Source organism: Podarcis pityusensis, assembly GCF_964106645.2.
Source record: "Podarcis pityusensis genome assembly, chromosome: 4".
Taxonomy (NCBI): domain Eukaryota; kingdom Metazoa; phylum Chordata; class Lepidosauria; order Squamata; family Lacertidae; genus Podarcis; species Podarcis pityusensis.
The window spans coordinates 7,024,298-7,043,185 of NC_138027.1; the positions used below are offsets into that span (position 1 = coordinate 7,024,298).

Here is an 18,888-nt window from a genome sequence, read left to right on the forward strand (position 1 = left end):
TACATATATACATATACATATATATAAATATATATATATAAATATATATATATATAATCTGGCTGAACGGACAAATGTTCTGACCTGTCTTCCACTTCAAACACACATATTTGATCACATTGAAGTAACTGGACTGAGAAGGGGCTGGTAACATTCATGAGAGTAAATCACTCCATGGATGAGCTAATCGTAGGTACCCTGCAAACAAAGCCAGTTGCTATGTTAGTGGCACGTTGCTCACATTCCATCTGTGTTCAATGCATGTCAGCTCAGTAGTCTGTAAGTCTGAGTCGTCAGTCTGTTGGTATTACTTGTCCGGTGTTGTACGGTGAATTGCTAGGATTTATATGGAGGAATATATATACTTTCTACTAGTATGTATCTGTATCTGTATACAGTGGTACCTCGGGTTAAGAACTTAATTCATTCTGGAGGTCCGTTCTTAACCTGAAACAGTTCTTAACCTGAAGCACCACTTTAGCTAATGGGGCCTCCTGCTGCCGCCGCGCCGTGATTTCTGTTCTCATCCTGAAGCAGAGTTCTTAACCTGAGGTACTATTTCTGGGTTAGCAGAGTCTGTAACCTGAAGCGTCTGTAAACCGAGGTACCACTGTATGTCTGTATCCAGAACTGTTTGACTGAGCCTTATCTTCCACAACAGTAAACCGTTCGGACCTTAAGCTGCTTCCGTGTGGTGACAGGTACTGGGAGCAACTTCCACTGCCTTGGCATCTTGTATCAGATTCCTGACCGATCACTCTCTCCATCAACAAAGAAGTTACAGGAACTGATGTTGCGATTTTGTCTTTGTTAAGTTATGGCAGGTGGGGAAGCCTTGGCCCTCCAGCAAGATTTTTGCTGAACTACCAACTCCCGTCGGCACTAGCAAACATAATGGCAGATTAAAGAATTTAATTCTCATATCTTTAGCTGTTTCATTTGAATTAACTATGTTGTGTCTTTTTATTTTGTTATCTACTCTTGTCTTTTGAATAGGGCAGGGTATAAACATAGTTTAGTGAAAACAGAGTGTTTCAGTCCCACCAGACTGCAGCAGACCCCACAAGCTGCTCTTCCTGCGTAGCTCCTGAAAAGTAATTTTTGTGCTCCGTGTTATGAGGTCAGATGAGAGAGCTGAACCCTAATTTCGTCTTGTCAAAGATGAAAGGAGGCCTGGTGACATCCTCAAATGACAAAAAATAACTCTCCACAATTATTTGTTGGGAATCAAAGATGAATGGCAAGCGAAGAGCGGTAAGAGAAGAGGATTAAAAAGAAAATCAATGAGGGCTGCTCCCGAGAGAATCAACTTAATTGGGCAAACAGCTTGAGATCAAAGCAGCTTTATTTGAAGATGGAAACTTACAACTAGCAGCCTGCTTGCTGGTGGGCAGTGAGAATTGCCACAGAGGAGTAATTCTGGAAGGAGGGCATGAGACGGAAACAAAAGGTTGCTGCAGTTTGCAGCTCAAGACAAGAAGCAGGCGAGCCTGAGCAACACACCCCTTTCTACTGACATCTGCTGGCCTCCCTTTTCCTCGCTCACATCAGCTCCTTTCCCCTCACTTAGGAACAACCACCAGCCACACAGTGGATATCAAAAACACTTTTGCAAACACAAAAAGGGCACAATCGACCCAACAAACTTTCCGTGCTGTTCGGTGCAGGGAAACGGAGTTAAACTTTCAGAGTTGCCGTGTTCACATCGCTCGGCAGGAAGGTTACCTACAGCTTCGCCTTGGGTGCTGTCTCAACGTGGTCCCTACATCTCACACCTGCGTGCTCCATTCACGCTACCGTACAAAGTCCTGGAAACGGGGGACACGGATATATGACTTGTTTCAAATACGTGTTTTAAGTAATCCCTGAAGTGCGCGCAGCATTCATAGCGCAGTGTTCATGGCTTTCGTAAAGTCAGAGGTCTGAAAGCTGGTATCTCCTCACTATTCCGTCTCTGCAACACGTGTACACCTGTTTTTCCCATGTGGCCACCTAAAAAGATGGTAACAAAAGAGGTTTCAGAGGTGGTATTATTACAATCAAGTAAGAAGCTGGATTAGTTCATTCCTTAACCTTCCCATGCTATGATCTGTATATATATTTTTCATGTATGTTATAGGGCTTTTTGCTTTACAATGCAAGGGACTGGGAAGTTTCATCTTACCTGCTCTAATGTGTATTGCGTTAAGGAGGTTTAATTGCTTTCTCGGTCTTTTACGCTCACCTAAAACCATTTCCTTTTTTATTACAGTGGTGCCTCGCAAGACGAAAAGAATCCGTTCTGGGAGTCTCTTCGTCTAGCGGTTTTTTCGTCTTGCGAAGCAAGCCCATTGACGGATTAGAGGATTAGCGGCTTTTAGCGGCTTTTAGCGGCTTTTTAGCAGCTTATCAGCTTATCGGATAAGCAGATAAGCGGCTTAGCGACTTAGAAAAAGAGGGGGAAAAGGAAAAAAAAACCGCAGGAACTCACAAGACATTTTCGTCTTGCGAAGCAAGCCCATAGCAGATTCGTTTTGCGAAGCACCTCCAAAACGGAAAACTCTTTCGTCTAGCGAGTTTTCCGTCTTGCGAGGCATTCGTCTTGCGGGGCACCACTGTATTCCAGTCCCAGGTGAATATGACTGCTAAAAAAAGTGTGTTAGATTGTGCCCTTTATGCTGTCAACATTCAATCAATGCTTTAGAAAGAATAAGGCAGGGACGGCTGCCTTATTTTCCAGTTATTAGGCTGTCCGTCAGCATGCTTTTTATTATATTTTTATCATTGATATTCTGTAAAGCGTTTTTAATTGTGCACTGCCCTGGGATCTTTTGATAAAGGGTGGTATATTGAATGAAAAGAAGGAGAAGAACCCCATCTTACCATAAGGGAGGGAATAACGGAGGGTGGGGAGAGAAAATTCCCCTGGTGTTAAGGAAAAAAATGGTCAGCTACAGGGTGTTAAGAAACAGTCGTGAAATGATACTGGAAAATGGAGGGTGCAGTGCCATATTTCTGCACTGTTCAGAAAGAACAGGTATGAGTTCCTACCGGTGGCAAAGATCTCTTTGTGTACTTGGAATAGAATACATGCTATCAAAGGACACTTAACAACACTTACGTTAAATTACAGTAATTCCTCTGAACTGGCCACACATATTTCTATTATTATTATTATTATTTTTATTATTATTATTATATTTCCCCAGCCACTCTGGACGGCTACCAACCGAATTTTAAAAACACAACATAGCATTAAACATTAAAAACATCTCTAGACAGGGCTGCCTTCACATGTCTTTTAAAAGTAGGATTCAGGTAGGCAGTTGTGTTGGTCTGACGTAGTAGAAATATATCAGATAAATAAATAAATTGTCCAGTAGCATTTTAGAGCACCTTAGAACACGAAAGTTCATACCAAGAACAAACTCAGTTGGTCTCTAAGGTGCTACTGGACATTTTATTTATTTTTTTAAATATATTTTTAAAAGTAAGATAGTTGCTTATTGCCTTGACATCTGGTGGGAGGGCGTTCCACAGGGCAGGCGCCACTACCAAGAAGGCCCACTGCCTGGTTCCCTGTAACCTCACATCTCGCAGGGAGGGAACTGCCAGAAGACCCTCGGAGCTGGACCTCCGTGTCTGGGCAGAACGATGGGGGTGGAGACGCTCCTTCAGGTTTACTGGACCGAGGCCATTTAGGGCTTTCAAGGTCAGCACCCTTTGAACTGTGCTTGGAAACGTATTGGGAGCCAATGCAGATCTCTCAGGACTGGTGTTATATGACCACAATGGACAGTAGCTTTCTGTTACAATCACATTCTTTGATTAGGTGCATCCCTTTCTGGGGGAAGATTCCATAACTGGCGCCTCCCCTTAACTAAGTTATATTCCCTCGATTGCTGCCTTACTGCTGTGTAAGAGGCAAACTTATACAACTCTAATTTAGTGGTGTTTTGTGTCAGAAGGTAAAGCGGGAGTCTCTCCTGAACTTAGGGCGTCGGGAACATTACCATCTCAGAAGTGCTCTACAATATGGGCCTAATAACATCGGCCTACCTTACAGGATTATTCAAATAGTTACTAAGAATAGTGTGTGATAACTTTCTAACGGTAAGAGCTGTTTAACAGCGGAACAGACTCCCATGAGAGCTTGTGGATTCTCCTTCACTGGAAGTTTTTTGGCAGAAGCTAGAAGGTCACAGAATCATAGAATCGTACAGTTGGAAGGGACCCCAACGGTCATCTAGTCCAACCCCCTGCAATGCAGGAATCTCAGCTGAAGAATCCCCGGCAGACAGGCATTGAAACTCTGCATTAAAACCTTCGAGGAAGGTGAAAGTGACTGTTAGGCTGTCAAACAGCTCTTACTGTCAGGAAGTTTTTCCATATGTTTAGTCGGAATCTTCTTTCTTTTAACTTGAAGCCGTGGGTTCGAGTCCTACCCCCCAGAGCAGGAGAAAACAAGCTTGCTCCATCTTCCACATGACAGCCCTTGAGATATTTGAAAATGGCTCTCCTATCTCCTCTCAGTCTCCTCTTTTCCAGGCTAAACATACTCAGCACCTTCAACCATTCCTCATAAGGCTTGGCCATCTGTCATGTATGATCTGAGAATTCTGCATTGCAGGGGTTTGGACTAGATGGCTCTCAGGTCTCTCCCAACGGTACGAATTCTATGATTCTGAGATTCTATGAATGAGCGTGTATGATAAAATAATAGATAGTTAAATATTTTATCATAATTTTATTCCCCGAGTTTTCCTATTTCCCTTTTTCCCTGGAGTTCAGCAGCGATTTCCGTGATTTCTCTAGGCAGAAACTCCCTTTGCCGAGACCAAGACCAAGACGGGCATTTCCCCTTGTACGGTACCTTGTATACGGGGTCACAGTCTGGCCCAGTGAGCTCAGCCACGTGGTCCAGATCTTGTTGCATAATAAAGCAGGTTCCATCACCTGGAAAGAGATGCAGAACACGTGAAAGACAAGAAACTGCAGTTTACGTAGCAAGCCTTCACATTCTACATACCAGTGTCATCATGATGCCCACTCGCCGGAGCAAGATACTGAGAAATCAAATGTGAGAAACCTGCTGGATCCTCAAGTGCAGTGCTGTAAGGCTTTTTATCCATGGAGAATACACTCAAACCTCGGTTGTCGAATGTAATCCATTCCGGAAGACAGTTCCGAAACGTTCGACAACCGAGGATCGAAGGGCGGTTGGCAAAGTCAATGTAAAAAAAAGAAGAAAGCTCTCTGGAAGCCATTTGGCTTCCAAAAAACGTTTGAAAACTTCTGGGTTTTCAGTGTTCGGGAGCCAAAACGTTCCAAATGGAGCTGTTCAGGAACAGAGGTTTGACTGTAGTGACTTATTCTTAACAGCTGAGAATTCACGGTGCGAGAAATTCAGGAGTGTCTGTTAATGGTTCCAACAATTTGACTTCATCCCCCCTCCCCAAAGCACCCTCCTCCATTGTCTCCCAAGACAAGGCAGATGCTAACTCAGTAGGTGAAAGAAAAGAGGAACGCTACCTTGGCTGGCAATAAATCCATCTCTAAAAGGGAGCAGAGAAAGAACTGGTGCTCCTGATCTGTGGACAACACGAACTGGAGCCCTAGAGAGAGGAGCAGGAACCTTTATCACAAAGAGTCGCTCATGTTATAACAAGTTTGCCAGAATTCTTCTTAAAGAGACAAATAAACTGGGCCATGTTGTATAGGGAGCATAAGAAGCTGCCTTGAATCAGAGCCAGATCACGGGTCCACCTGGCTCTATATTGCTTACACTGACTGGCAGGGGCTTTCCAGGGTTTCAAGCAGGGAGTCTCTCCTACTCTTACCTGGAGATGCCACTGAGAATTGAACCCAGGGCTTTCGGTAGAGGCTCTGCCACTGAGCTTACAGCCCTTCCCCAGTGACATGCATAACTGGAGCAACATGGGAAGCAGCAACAATGCTCCTGAGGCCACATTAACAGCTGCCCTTCAATTCTACTCACTTGGTGTTTCGCACATCCAGCTGGTATATATTTCCATCTTGCGTGCCACCAAGGAGGTAGATGTTGGAGAGGAACGTGCAGCAATTAAATGCATCCGAGCCAACAAACAGAAAAACCTGAGGAGGAAACAAGCAAGAGGGAATGAAAAGGATGTTGCAATGCTACTCCAAAAGAGAGAGAAAGAAAGAGAGAGAGAGAGAGAGAGAGAGAGCGCAGCTAGGAAAAACGGCAGTTGAAATTTCTGTTGAAAAAAGCATGTTCCTAACTGGCCTGACCAGAGGTAGATCTGGCTGGGTTGTTGCATTTTTTTAAAATATAATTTTTATTAAGTTTTTCATATTTTATTACATTTCAATATCAAAAAATAATAATTCATGACTTAAGACATTGCTTAAATAAAGCATCGACCTCCTTCCTTCCCTCTAGCAGACTTCCATATCTCATTACCAATTTCTCCACAATCCTAAATTCACTTTTTTACCTTGAATCGAACTTTTAACAATCACCTACTTATAAGTAAATCAGCTCCTTAATTTCCCATTACCAAACATTTCAACTTAAACCTACAAACGTATTCAACTGTTTGCAATTTTCTTTCATATAGAGTATAAATTTGCCCCAGTCCTTTTGGAACAAATCATCACAGCGATTCCGAATCTTCCCCGTCAGCTTTGCTGGCTGGGTTGTTGCATTGTGTGTCGGCCGATAGGCTCAAAACAGATAACAGCAGAAAAGGCAACATTAAACATGGTCATGGTGATATCTTACCGGCTGCCTGCTATGCAACCCCACCCCTTGCAGCTTTTTGTCCTCTCGAGCCAACAGCAGGAGTTTCCCTTCTGTTCCGATTTCACGCTCACCTGTGTTGGAAAGAAACATGGTTAGGGTTAGCAGCTGCTCACCTTGTCATTTGTTAAAGGCCAGAATCATGGCCAAACTAGGGGTGATGGGAGCAGCCATGTTTGCGTCTTACATGGTTGATTTTTATATAGGGACCCTCGCCTATTTTACTTCCCTGCCATCCCAGATTCAGAACCTCCCTAATCCCTGCTCCACATTGCCGGAAGTGAGCCAAACTAGGAGAAATGTTCCCGAAGCAACACTCTGCTTTTCATGTATTTGGAACAGACAGACACGTGAATGACCAAACCTAGTGAGTTGAATTTGTCCCTTCAGTTCTGCTCACTAAGCGCAGTGTGTTTATGCCCAGATGCTATGGTCAAAGATTGACAACATATTTTTTTGAAGGGTAGGGAGTGAGAAGGAATGAGTGAGTGCATACATAGGTGTGCGTACGGTTGTCCTTGCTCTCAGTATGCTTTTTCAAACTTTGTTTGATTGAATATAAAGGCTTTATTTTTAAACAAAGTTGGACCACAAACCTCTCCATAAAAAGTTAACAGGTCAGCATCAATGTTACCTTTCTGCCTTATCTTTAATACATTTTAATTATTACACTTGTCATATGAAACTCCGTTATACTGAGCTAGAGGGCTGGTCTACCACCTTTCCCCCAGATCTGGAGCCCTCTAGATCCGGGATGTCTAATCGGTCAACCGCGATCGAGAGGTCGATCCCTCTCTATTGGCGGAAGTGAAAAGCAATGCAAGGGAATTCTCCGCCCCCCTGCTCTGCCACTGTGTTAGTCCGACGCGTCAAATGGGTTAGAAAATTAAAGTATCTGTCAGCACTGCATCACTTTTTTAGGTGAGCAATTTTCCTCTCCTAAAAAAAATCAACAACTTTGGATTGCTCCCTCCCTAAAAGGTCAACAACTTTGGCATCCCATCCCCCCACCCCTTCATGGAAGATCACTTCCATAATTTTTATACTGGGAGTAGATTGCAGTCTCTTGTGAGTTGGACGTGCCTGCTCTAGATGTTATTGAACTACCAACTTCCTTAAGCCGCAGCTCGCATGGCCGTGCTGGCTGGGGCTGGTCGGAACTGTAGTCCAAAGCAGCTGGAGAGAGAGCACCAGGTTGGGAAAGTCTGACTGAGCCCAAAATTGTAAACATGGCCAATGCAGGACTAAGCACCCATGAACCGAACCTGGGTTCTCCTGTGCTCAAAGGTCAGTGGCACATGGCTATAGCTCCTCCCTTGCTGGTCTGGCCCTGCCTAATCAGCCAATACAAAACATCCTCCGCTCTCCCAGCAATGAATTACAGCCAAAATAAAACCTGGAGTTATTTTCAGGTGTGCAACTTTTTGGCATGACTTTATGACCATAAAAACGTGCCTCTGCTTTTTTTTTTTTTTTAAAAAAAAGAAGAGAACACTTGCTTAATGTTGTTAACTTACTGGGTATTTTTTCGGGAGAGCCCAAGTTTAAGGTGTTGTCGGCCTCACCCAAAGCGACACCATTGACTGGAGAGCCACAATCTGCGACAACACCCAGGCAGGACGATGTCCCGCAGTCCCAGAGGCGGGCAGTGCCATCCCGAGAGCTTGAGACCACGTTTCTTCCCCGATCCACAATGGCTGTGTCCAGAATTCCTGCAGGACGGCAAAGGAAACGCTCGTGGGAAAGCGAAAAGAAGTCTATCCACGCTCTCTGACACAATTCCACCATCCCCCGCCATAATCCTGACCAAAGCACACCACAAGGAAAAAGAAAGGAATCAGCAGCTAAGACGGCCTCAGAGAACCAAAGAGAAGGTTGAAGATTTGCCAGCTCATCTAGGTGACAACCACACTATACATTTCAAACATGTGGCTTCCCCCAAAGAATCCTGGGAACTGCAGTTTGTTAAGGGTGCTGGGAATTGTAGCTCTGTGAGGGGTAAGGTACAGTTCTCAAGATACTTAGGTGGAAGCCATGTGCTTTCAATGTATGGTGTGGATGTGAGCCTAGTTTAGATGAAAATCCAGTCTAATCTCAGATATCTGGGGCCTCAAATGTATTTTGTTGTTGTTGTTGTTGTTGTGCAATTGCAAAATTCCATACTGTGTTAGCACTTAGCTATAATAGGTCAAGAGCAAATGATTACAAGTGAACATAAGATCGTAAGAGGAGGCCTGCTGGATCAGGCCAATGGCCCAACTAGTCCAGCATCCTATTCCTACAGTGGCCAACAAAGTGCCTTTGTGAAACGAGCAAGGAAGAGCATTCACTCTTTTCCAATAACACCATTAATTCTAATAGACGCAGCTGTCCACAGCTGCTGATACATTTACGTATAAAACAAAAGAAATCCAATCCTACAAATTCTTGTATCTGCTCAATTCTGCTGTGGTAAATCTCTCCAGCAAGAGACAGCTGGCTCTGATAACTGTATACGTAAGATGAATTTGAATAATTTTGGCAATCTGTAACTTTGAGCTTTTCAGGACAGATGATCAGGAGTTTTTGGCTGACAGCTAGCTTGTATTCACCAGGGTCCTGCCAGTGCTTTTATCCCTGACCTCACACTGTGCATATGCGCGAGGGGAAGGACCATCCCATGCTGACTTCCTCCCCTCAAAGTCTGGAACTGGAGAGTAGAGTGGGAGCCATCTTTATAGTTGCACTGAGCTTTGGAATGCCGCAGCTATCAGGTATAACTGCCCTTGTCCTCCAAGTTCGTTTAGGTGGTGAGCTGTAGAGGTGCTCAGAACACCTTATCAGCCCAGCCACAAAAGAGAAACACCTTTTTCTCCAGCCTGGAGCTTAACTCAACTTCAGCTGCTATTACAACTGCATTTATTTCAGTTGCCAATTTCCTGTACCTGCTCTGTGACCCTGAAATGTTACCACGCATTTGGCATCTTCCGCAGACCAGATCTTTAGCCGGGCATCCATCCCCCCACTCAGGACCACAATGCCTGACGGGAAAAATCTGCAGCAATTCACATCGTAGACGTGGCCTTCCAGACATCTCTGGGAAGACAAAAGAATTGAAGGCTAGTTAAAAGCCTCATCTCATCCTCTGCCTTGTTACTTAGCAACAGCCATCTTATTTGCCAAGCACACTGGCTGGCTACACGGCCTCCATGACATCACTGAATCCTAGATTGTCATCATCTATTTTGTTTCTTTGCAGAGATTATAACACTGAGGTTCTGGAAGTATCCTAAAACCATAATCAAGGGTAATTAAATCTAGGCCAGCTGCCCAAACAAGGTACACATATGCCTGAGATTTCCAGGTCACAGCAGACCTATTTCTCACCATAGCTGTCAACGTTTCCCATTTTTTTAAGGGAAATTCCCTTATTCCGAATAGGATTCCTCACAAGAAAAGGGAAAAGTTGACAGCTATGTTTCTCACTAAGATGCTAAACTTGCATCAACTTAAGACGGCAGGTGGGATCTTGATTTAAAAAAAACAAAACAAAAACCTACATCGACTAGCATGTCAGAAAGAAGTTTCATAGTCTAGCCTTTCCCCCAATATATTTCTCTTTGTGAGACTCTACCTGCTACCTGAAACTGTAGTCCAGACATAGGGTTAGCATCACAGTGAGAGTTGGGCCACTGTTAGTAAACTCATTATACAGAAAGCAGTCAGGCGGAAGGGGGTGGATCAGAAGTAAGATAATAGTTGACTTCCTGAACTGATTTTTATCCTGTCAGAGTGTTGTGACATGGAAGTCAGATGATCCTCAACATGGTAAGGAGACCAGATCCCAATTCCTTTATGGAAAGAAGTAGGGGGGAAATAGATTTCTCTACCCACTGAGAAGACAGAACATGCAGCAATAATACATTACAGGAAAGGAGGGTTAGGTTAAATATCAGAAACAACTTCCTTGCCACGATCCACAGGTGCACTCGCAGGTATGCACATGCACTTAAGATTTATCGTGTTGTTTCTCTCTCTGTCTCTCTCTCTCCCAATGATCTCAAACGACTATTAAAACTCTGGAGTTTGAACAGCAGTTTGAGGGGGGCAGGGATTAGTTCAGCATTCAAGGATTTAGACTGCAGGTTTCTTAAAGGCAAATTTCAACCTCAATACTGGTCTTACTCTTATTTCTCCATTAGCAGCCTGCCAAATTTTCATAGCTCCATCAGCACTGGCTGATACTCCAAGTCCTCCGCCACTAGAAATGTCAAGGCAAGTAATCTAAGATGGAGAGGAAGAGAAAATGAATAAATGACCACAACCTAGAAAAGTGAAATATTGATGGGCACTGGCATGGGCACTGGCATGTTATACAGTTCAGTCCATGTATTACTAATGTATTACGATGTATAGGCTAATGAGTTTATTGAGAAATCTCTATTCCATATAATTAAACTGCCAATTTGTAAAACACAGGCTATTCAAGGAGACATATAAAAGATCAAATCAAATAGTTAAACAATCAAAAATGGTTGCCAGGTTTTTGAGTACCTCTAATACAGATGATATACAACTGTGCATAAAATAGCAGGCAAAAACCATTTTGAACTTACATGGGCTTATAGGGAATAATAATATTAATAAATTAATAATAACTTATTATCTGGTTGGGTTTTCCCAGCCACTCTGGGCAGCTCCCAACAAAATATTAAAAACACAATACAGCATCAAACATTAAAAACTGCCCTAAACATGGCTGCCTTTAGAAGTCTTCTAAAAGTCTGGTAGTTGTTGTTCTCTTTGACATCTGGTGGGAGGGCATTCCACAGGGAGGGCGCCACTACTGAGAAGGCCCTCTGCCTGGTTCCCTGTAACCTCACTTCTCACAGTGAGGGAACCACCAGAAGGCCCTCAGAGCTGGACCTCAGTGTCCGGGCTGAACGATGGGGGTGGAGACGCTCCTTTAGGAGCAAATGATGCCACAAAATCTCAGTCCCCCTGCCCCCCTGGCACTTGACATGTCCTCCCCAGCCTTGACCACCTCTTTCCCTAGATGACTTTGAATTTCTGCTGTCACTCATCTGACAGAAGAACATACCTACCTGTGTAGTATATAGACAAGTTTGTACTTGGGAGTTTAGCATTTGGTGTGGTCGGATAGATAATTGGTGTGAGAAATTGTGAAACAGTCTGAAGAAGAGGAATTGGAACTGTGGGAAAGCCTGAAGACTTTGTGAAGAGTTGCAGGACTTCAAAGAAACTGAACTTGGAGCTTGGCTGTGGAATTTAACACAGCAAAGACTTTGAAGCAAAGAATCCTCTCTGGGCTGAGAGAGAGAAGACTTCTTGTACCATCTGTAACTAGTGTGTGTATGTAGTGTGGTGTACAGCTGTTTTCTGTGGCATGCTTCCACAGCACATACGCCCAGCACTGACAAGTTATCAAAGAACACTGCAACTCATTTAATTAACTGAAGCTGCATCATCATTTAAAGTCATCTTATGAAAAACCACTTTGTAAAAATACTTACGCTTTTTTGATGGATTCTACAGAAGGTTGTGTAGGGCGCCAGAAATTTGGTGGAGGCATTTTCACGAGGGCAGGAAACAAGCAGACTTTTCTGGAGTAGGTAGACCAGAAAGGAGAAGATAACATTTACTGGCAGCTGATTATGACCCATCATCACAAAACCCAATAACTAATATGGTGGAAACTCCAGACAATAAAGCAGGTAGCCACAATTGCTTTGGATGTTTCTATTAAATATCATAGATATGAAATAAATCATTGCAGTAACGAGTAATTTTGAGCGTTGCCTTATACTGTGAGCCCCAAGGGGAAAAATATTAATGTTTAAGAAAATGAGCTCTAAGTTGCTCTAAGGCCATCAGAGAGCATTTTATTCCTCCAGTAGAAGCCCAAACCCTTAAAATATAATACAGTAATCTGAATTGGGGCTGTGACAGTCAGAAGGCACAATATAAATCCAACAAATAAAAAAATGCAGTTATGACAGAGGGCACTTCCACATAGCAGTTTCTTGTGAATTCAGTGCTGCTCATGGATGTATGTTTTGTGTAATCTGCACAGGACACCATCCTTGTCAAAATAACATCCCGTATCCCCCCACCTCAATTTAATCCAGATCAAGTTCAGATTATAAATCTGACATAGAAAACCATAGAGTTATCTTAGTTCTTGCTACGAGCCACAAGTTTGCCCTTCAACCCCATAGACGGAAGTGACCGTACCTTAGTTATTTCACTGACAACAAATCCTTCAGAGGCTACAACTTCAGGAATTCCATCTGAGCTCACCCCCTGACAAGTCAGCTTACCATACAAAGTAGGTTTTCCTACAGCATGCAAAAAACACAAACGAAAGACTTAAAAGGTGTTACATACTTTAGACAGTACTTTATAAAGCCATCCTTATCTATTTAGGTTTTATTTTTAATGGAGACCTTCAACATGAGTTCCTCTAGCTAGAGACAAATGTGATCCACTTTTAGTTAATGATTCACAAACAGTTCTCTGTCAGGTTTATTATTCGACTCCCACTTGTCGCAAACTAACATAAATAAACAGTAATCAAATAAGAGAAAATCAGAAAACGAGGTTTGTTATAGTCTTAACACACTTGTTCACCAAGTACCAATGGCTTATAATTCTGAAGTTTTTTGTCCGTAGTACTTTCATCTAAAACTGATTTTGGCTTGTTTAAAAAATAAATTTGTTATTTCTGCTTCACAAATGGCATTAGCTGGTGGAAAAGCCAAGCCTCTCTAACTCTGAATATTGGCAGAATTTCAGAGCTTGGTGCTTAAGCTAAAGTGTGGAGAGAGAGCTGGTTGGACACAAAGAGAATGGAACTGTACATTATCACCCAAAAGGGACAGAGGACTCTTCTTGTTCACCTGGGCTGCTGCAGCTTAGCCAAGCCTGCTCCTCATTCTTCCTGCAAAGATGAGAAACTCCAGTTAGCATAAAGCAGGGACAGCCAACGTGGTGCCCTCCAAATGTTGCTAGGCTACCTCTCCCATCATCCTGTACCACTGACTTTGCTAGCTAGGGCTGAGGGAAGTTGTGATCCAACGACATCAGAAGGTACCATGTTGGCTATCCCTAGCATGAAGGATCAGATGCTCACTTGGCATCAGTTTGGAGGGGATCAGAGGACGTTGGATTTGGGGGTGTTAACTTGCAACCTGTTTCCTGTGTCAATTACTCAGTTTGTGGGGAAGCACAAGACCAAAATGAGCACAAAACATTGGCATCCATTTGCAAAATTTTGGGGTTATACATTAATGAAACTGAAGTAGATGAAGGTTTGGAAAGGAGCAGCTATTGAGATCATTCAAGGCTAAAGGGGTTGGAGGGACCACTTCTTTATCATTATTAGTGCAGGCTGAAGTATTTGGGGGAACTGGAGAGCATTTAAGGGACAAAAAAAAAACCAAAATTTGATGTGGGGTGGGAGAAGGGAGATTGCAAATGACAGATGGTGGAGGGCAGACTATGGGAGGACCTTGGCACCATACCCAAGGAGAGGGCAGTGAAAGAAAATGGGCAAAACCTTTCAAGTCAAAGCAGGTAACCCTTCTGGAAGGAAAAAACAAAACCTCGAGGGGTGGGGGGAAAAGGATGGCGAAGGCAGGCAGGCAGATTCCTTTGTGCTTGACTCAAAAAGGTGAGCCCAAGATGGAAACTCAACTCCTGGAGCCCCATGAATGGTCTGCCCTACTTTGAGGTGGGGAGAATGACTGCTGAAAGGACCAGCAGCAGCAGGTGATGTGAAGGGGGCTGAAAAACAAGTGAAAGTTCAAGGGGGGGGGATAAGAGATGTATCTGAGGGGGCACTGAAAATGGGGGACAAGGAGGCGGGGAAGAGACAAGTTTGAGGGGGGCACTGAAATGGGGATCAAGGGGGAAGAAGAGAGACATGTTTGAGGGGGCATTGAAAATGGGGGGAGGGAAAAGGCAAGTTTGAGGGGGTCACTGAAAATGAGGGACAAGGGGGGAGAAGAGACAAGTTTGAGGAGGCACTGAAATGGGTGTCAAGGGGGAAGAAGAGAGAGACAGTTTCAGGGAGCACTGAAAATGGAGGGGTAAGGAGGGGGGAGAAGAGACAAGTTAATAAATTGAGGATGGCACTGAAATGGGGGTCAAGGGGGAAGAAGAGAGAGATAGTTTGAGGGAGCACTGAAAATGGAGGGGCAAGGGAGGAAAAAAGCCAAGTTTGAGGGGGGAATTGTAATGGGGGTTGTCAAGAGGGAACAAGAGAGAAATGTTTGAGGGGGCGTTGAAATTGGAGGGAGGGGAAAGCCAAGTTTGAGGGGGGCCCTGAAATGGGGGTCAAGGGGGAAGAAGAGAGAGATAGTTTGAGGGAGCATTGAAAATGGAGGGGCAAGGGAGGAAAAAAGCCAAGTTTATGGGGGGCACGGAAAATTGGGGGCGAGGAAGGGAGAAGAGGCAAGTTTGAGGAGGGACTGAAATGAGGGGGAAGAGGACGAGGTAAGTTTGAGGGGGCACTGAAAATGGGGTCGAGGGGTTATGGGGGAGCAGAGGTTGAGGGGGGCACTGAAAACGGGGGTGCCGCCACCGTGGCCGTGAGGAGGAGGCGGCCCTCTCGCCCACCTCAGCACCTGGTCCCAGTCGCTCTGGATCCGCACCACCGCCGCCATCTTGCCCGGGGCCCCTCCCCGGAAAGCGCATCCCGCTGCCCTCCCCCCGGAAGGCCCGGGCGCCGCCCACCAGGGAAGCAGCTTGGCCCGCGAGGAGGCCTCAGGGGAGCCCAAGGCCGAGGGGAGCCGGGCGGGCGGGCGGGCGGGCGTGGCAAGGCCGCCGCCGGGCGTGGGCGTCGAGCGGTCTCTTCTCTTTTTGCCCGCGTAGCTCGGTGGGCGGGGCGCCCGGCGCGCGCGGGAAGCTAAGCAGGCTCAGCCCCGGACAGCTTTCGGATGGGAGACCGCAGCAGAGGCGTCGTCATTTCCGCGTAGCTCGCGCGTGCTTGGCCTTTCTCCGCAGAGCACCTCGCCAAAGACTCCTCCCGAGTAAGGTTATATAGCCGTCCAGGAGTATCAGAGGAGAGGGTCCGCCACCTCCTCCTGCAGGAAGGCTGTTTATAAATAAGACAAGTTCTCCGGATGATGTGGAAAGCGGAGTCAGCCTAAGGATCCGCAAGTGAAGTTTCTTCACATCAACTTGCCGGAAAAGCTTCAGTTACTACTTTTGACTTTAGTAATCCAGGAGAATTGTCAGGAAAGTGGGGGAGAAACTCTAGGGCCTTTGAATGCAAAGTGTGGCAAATTCAGTATATTGCACATGCAAAATACACTGTGCCATAGCTGTCAACTTTCCCCTTTCCTTGCGAGGAATCCTATTTGGAATAAGGGAATTTCCCTTAAAGAAAGGGAAACGTTGACAGCTATGCACTGTGCTCCCATCTTCTTTCTCATTCCCTCCATTCATAAGGCAAAATAACCACATCCGATGCCCTTTTAAATGTGTTGTTGCTGGGCAGATGATTGGTTTGTTTCTGTTCTTATTTTTATTTGTATTTTGTGGTTTTTATATTGTAATTTTATGTTGTGAGCTGCCCTGAGATCTATGGGTATAGGGCAGGCTTCCTCAACCTCGGCCCTCCAGATGTTTTGAGACTGCAATTCCCATCATTCCTGACCACTGGTCCTGCTAGCTGGGGATCATGGGAGTTGTAGGCCAAAAACATCTAACAATAACTACCGCCTAAGAGCTTTCCGTGCGCTGCTCTGGTTCGCCGGAAGCGGCTTAGTCATGCTGGCCACATGACCCGGAAGCTGTACGCCGGCTCCCTCGGCTAGTAAAGCGAGATGAGCGCCGCAACCCCAGAGTCGGCCACGACTGGACCTAACGGTCAGGGGTTCCTTTACCTAAGAGCTTTGGTTGAACTGTTTGACATCCTTTTAAAACGTGGTTCTTTTCGGGGGGGGGTGTTATTGGGTAGCTGTTTTTATTCTGATTATTATATATGTTATCATTTCTGGGAACCGCCCTGAGACCTCTGGGTACAGGACAGTATATAAACTCAATAAACAATAATAAGAGCTGACAAAGAGAAAGTAGGGCTGCAGTTCAGGTAACGAAACACACAGCACATTGCTAATAATAATAATAATAATAATTTATTTATACCCCGCCCATCTGGCTGGGTTTGCCCAGCCACTCTGGGCGGCTTCCAACAGAACATTAAAATACAATTGTCTATTAAACATTAAAAGCTTCCCTAAACAGGGCTGCCTTCTGATGTCTTCTAAAAGTCTGGTAGTAGTTGTTCTCTTTGACATCTGGTGGGAGGGCGTTCCACGTTCCATGTTTACTCAGTCCTATTGAATTCAATGGGGCATATTCCCAGGTAAATGGGGTTAGGACTGCAATCTTAATCTTAATCTACTAATCATATGGCCCTTCCCTGATTACTTTCACAAATGTGAATAAAACTCTTGCACTATTTTATGTTTAAGAGGCTAAGAGACATTGTACTGCTTTTATAAAATGCCTTTATCCAGCTCCAAGTCTTTAGTAGGTAAAGTCCTGGTGGAACGCTCTGCCTCATGAGACCAGGGCCCTGCAGGATCTGATTTCTTTCCGCAGGGCCTGTAAGACAGAGTTGTTCCACCTGGCCTTTGGCTTGGAGCCAGTTTGATTCCCTCCCTCTCTTTCTTTTTTCTTTTCCTTCTCCTCCTGCGAGGAGGCTACATTTTAATATTTTAATGTTTCAATATTTTAATGTTGTATTTTAATTTTGTTTTTAAGTTGTAATCATTCAACTTGTTTTTATTATTGCTTGTAAGCCGCTCTGAGCCCGGCCTTGGCTGGGGAGGGCGGGGTATAAATAAAAAATTATTATTATTATTATTATTATTATTATTATTATTATTATTACTGTTCAAGCAACTGTAATGACAGCCGGGTGATTTCTTTCCCTTCTCTGCTTTTTTTTAATGCCCATTTCCTTCTCTCTCATCCTCCCTCCAGACCCACCAGGATGTCAAGCGCCAACCCCTCGGGTCACAACTGGAACCGGAAGCCCAAAGCGGAGGAGGAAGAGGACGATCCCTTTGACAAAATGATCTCCCGCACCGGCTGCGCCTCTTTCCACTATGCGGTGCAGGAGTGCATGGCTGAACACCAGGACTGGCGCAAGTGCCAGGAGCAGGTGAAGAGTTTCAAGGATTGCATGATGGAACATGAGAAGCAGAGGATGGCCGAGCTGCTCAGAAGACAGAAACAGCATCAAACCACAAGCTGACAAGAGCCAGCTTTGCACAAAGGGCAGTTCCCTTGCTTGGCGGAAGTATTTAAATAATGGCAGTGCAGCGCAGAGGTTGAGCCCTGGGAAACGGTTGCTGTGGGAGGTGGTTCAAAGAGATGGCAAGCAACTGCATGCATTGCTCTTGCAGTAATCCCCTGGCTAAATTCTTCTGGTTTTTTAACAGAACAAGCAATACTTACTTTCTTGCCAAAAAATAAAAGGTGGAATTTATATGTCGTCTTCATTTTCTTTGTGGTTTAGGGTTTTCTAAAGATGATGTTATTGTAGAGATAAGCACATCCTTATCACTCTCAATTATTTTCTGTCCCTTAATGCATACAAACTTAACTGTGGTCCTGGACCAGACTGCTTAGTTGGCATTCATGAATCCTGCACCTATCCCACACTGGATGTGATTATCTAGATTATCGTTCAACCGGATTAGGTGGGGGGGGGGAAATTGTTTAGGGCAGGTCAGACTGGTGTTGTATATGCACACGGAACTGCTTTTAAGACCAATTCACAGAATGGGGACGAAATCTGCTAGAGAGCTCTTATTTGCGTTGATTTCAAAATCCAGATGTTGTCTTTGAGGCTACACTACTGGACAATTTGCTTTGGCACCCGCAACCCAGGTTCCAGGAGCCATGTGGGGAATTGCTTTTATATCCTAGTTTCTAACACCGCCAGAAGCTGAATATTTCTTTACGACAGGATGGGACAGGTCCCCCACCAGACGTGAGCGCGGCAGCCCAGCTCAGGGGGCACATTACAGCTCAGGTCTTGATAACACCTTAATACACACACACACACACACACACACACACACACACACACACACTAAACTGGTTGG

At 44.7% G+C, this 18,888-nt stretch overlaps 2 protein-coding genes across 3 annotated transcripts; one reads left to right on the forward strand and one right to left on the reverse strand.

The window, feature by feature from the left end:
- Window positions 1-1,327: 1,327 nt before the first annotated feature.
- Window positions 1,328-15,539, reverse strand: PAAF1 (proteasomal ATPase associated factor 1). The gene is made up of 12 exons (XM_081002269.1): window positions 15,383-15,539; window positions 13,663-13,703; window positions 12,998-13,101; window positions 12,277-12,366; window positions 10,928-11,026; window positions 9,688-9,838; window positions 8,281-8,475; window positions 6,746-6,837; window positions 5,978-6,093; window positions 5,512-5,594; window positions 4,853-4,935; window positions 1,328-1,992 (listed from the first exon to the last, which is right to left on the reverse strand). The coding sequence occupies exons 1-12, from the start codon at window positions 15,427-15,429 to the stop codon at window positions 1,915-1,917; spliced, it is 1,179 nt and encodes a 392-aa protein (XP_080858395.1). The 5' UTR covers window positions 15,430-15,539; the 3' UTR covers window positions 1,328-1,914.
- An 88-nt stretch (window positions 15,540-15,627) lies between these two features.
- Window positions 15,628-18,266, forward strand: COA4 (cytochrome c oxidase assembly factor 4 homolog). Of its 2 annotated transcripts, none has more exons than XM_081002518.1 (2): window positions 15,628-15,800; window positions 17,759-18,266. In XM_081002518.1, exon 2 carries the CDS (start codon window positions 17,769-17,771, stop codon window positions 18,030-18,032), a length of 264 nt encoding a protein of 87 aa, XP_080858644.1. In that variant the 5' UTR covers window positions 15,628-15,800; window positions 17,759-17,768; the 3' UTR covers window positions 18,033-18,266. The 2 variants fall into 2 exon arrangements, with proteins under 2 accessions (XP_080858644.1, XP_080858643.1); XM_081002517.1 differs by having other exon boundaries at window positions 15,630-15,795.
- Window positions 18,267-18,888: the final 622 nt, after the last annotated feature.

What these genes read in the sequence shown, in the direction of transcription:
- PAAF1 (XM_081002269.1), bottom strand. Translation starts at nt 15,429, where the DNA reads ATGGCGGCGGTGGTGCGGATCCAGAGCGACTGGGACCAGGTGCTGAG. An exon ending in GACTGGGACCAGGTGCTGAG is followed by an intron (nt 13,704 to 15,382) that starts GTGGGCGAGAGG and finishes TCATCTTTGCAG; the next exon opens with GAAGAATGAGGAGCAGGCTT. An exon ending in ACTGTGACCCCGTATACAAG is followed by an intron (nt 1,993 to 4,852) that starts GTACCGTACAAG and finishes CCATCTTTTTAG; the next exon opens with GTGGCCACATGGGAAAAACA.
- COA4 (XM_081002518.1), top strand. Translation starts at nt 17,769, where the DNA reads ATGTCAAGCGCCAACCCCTCGGGTCACAACTGGAACCGGAAGCCCAAA.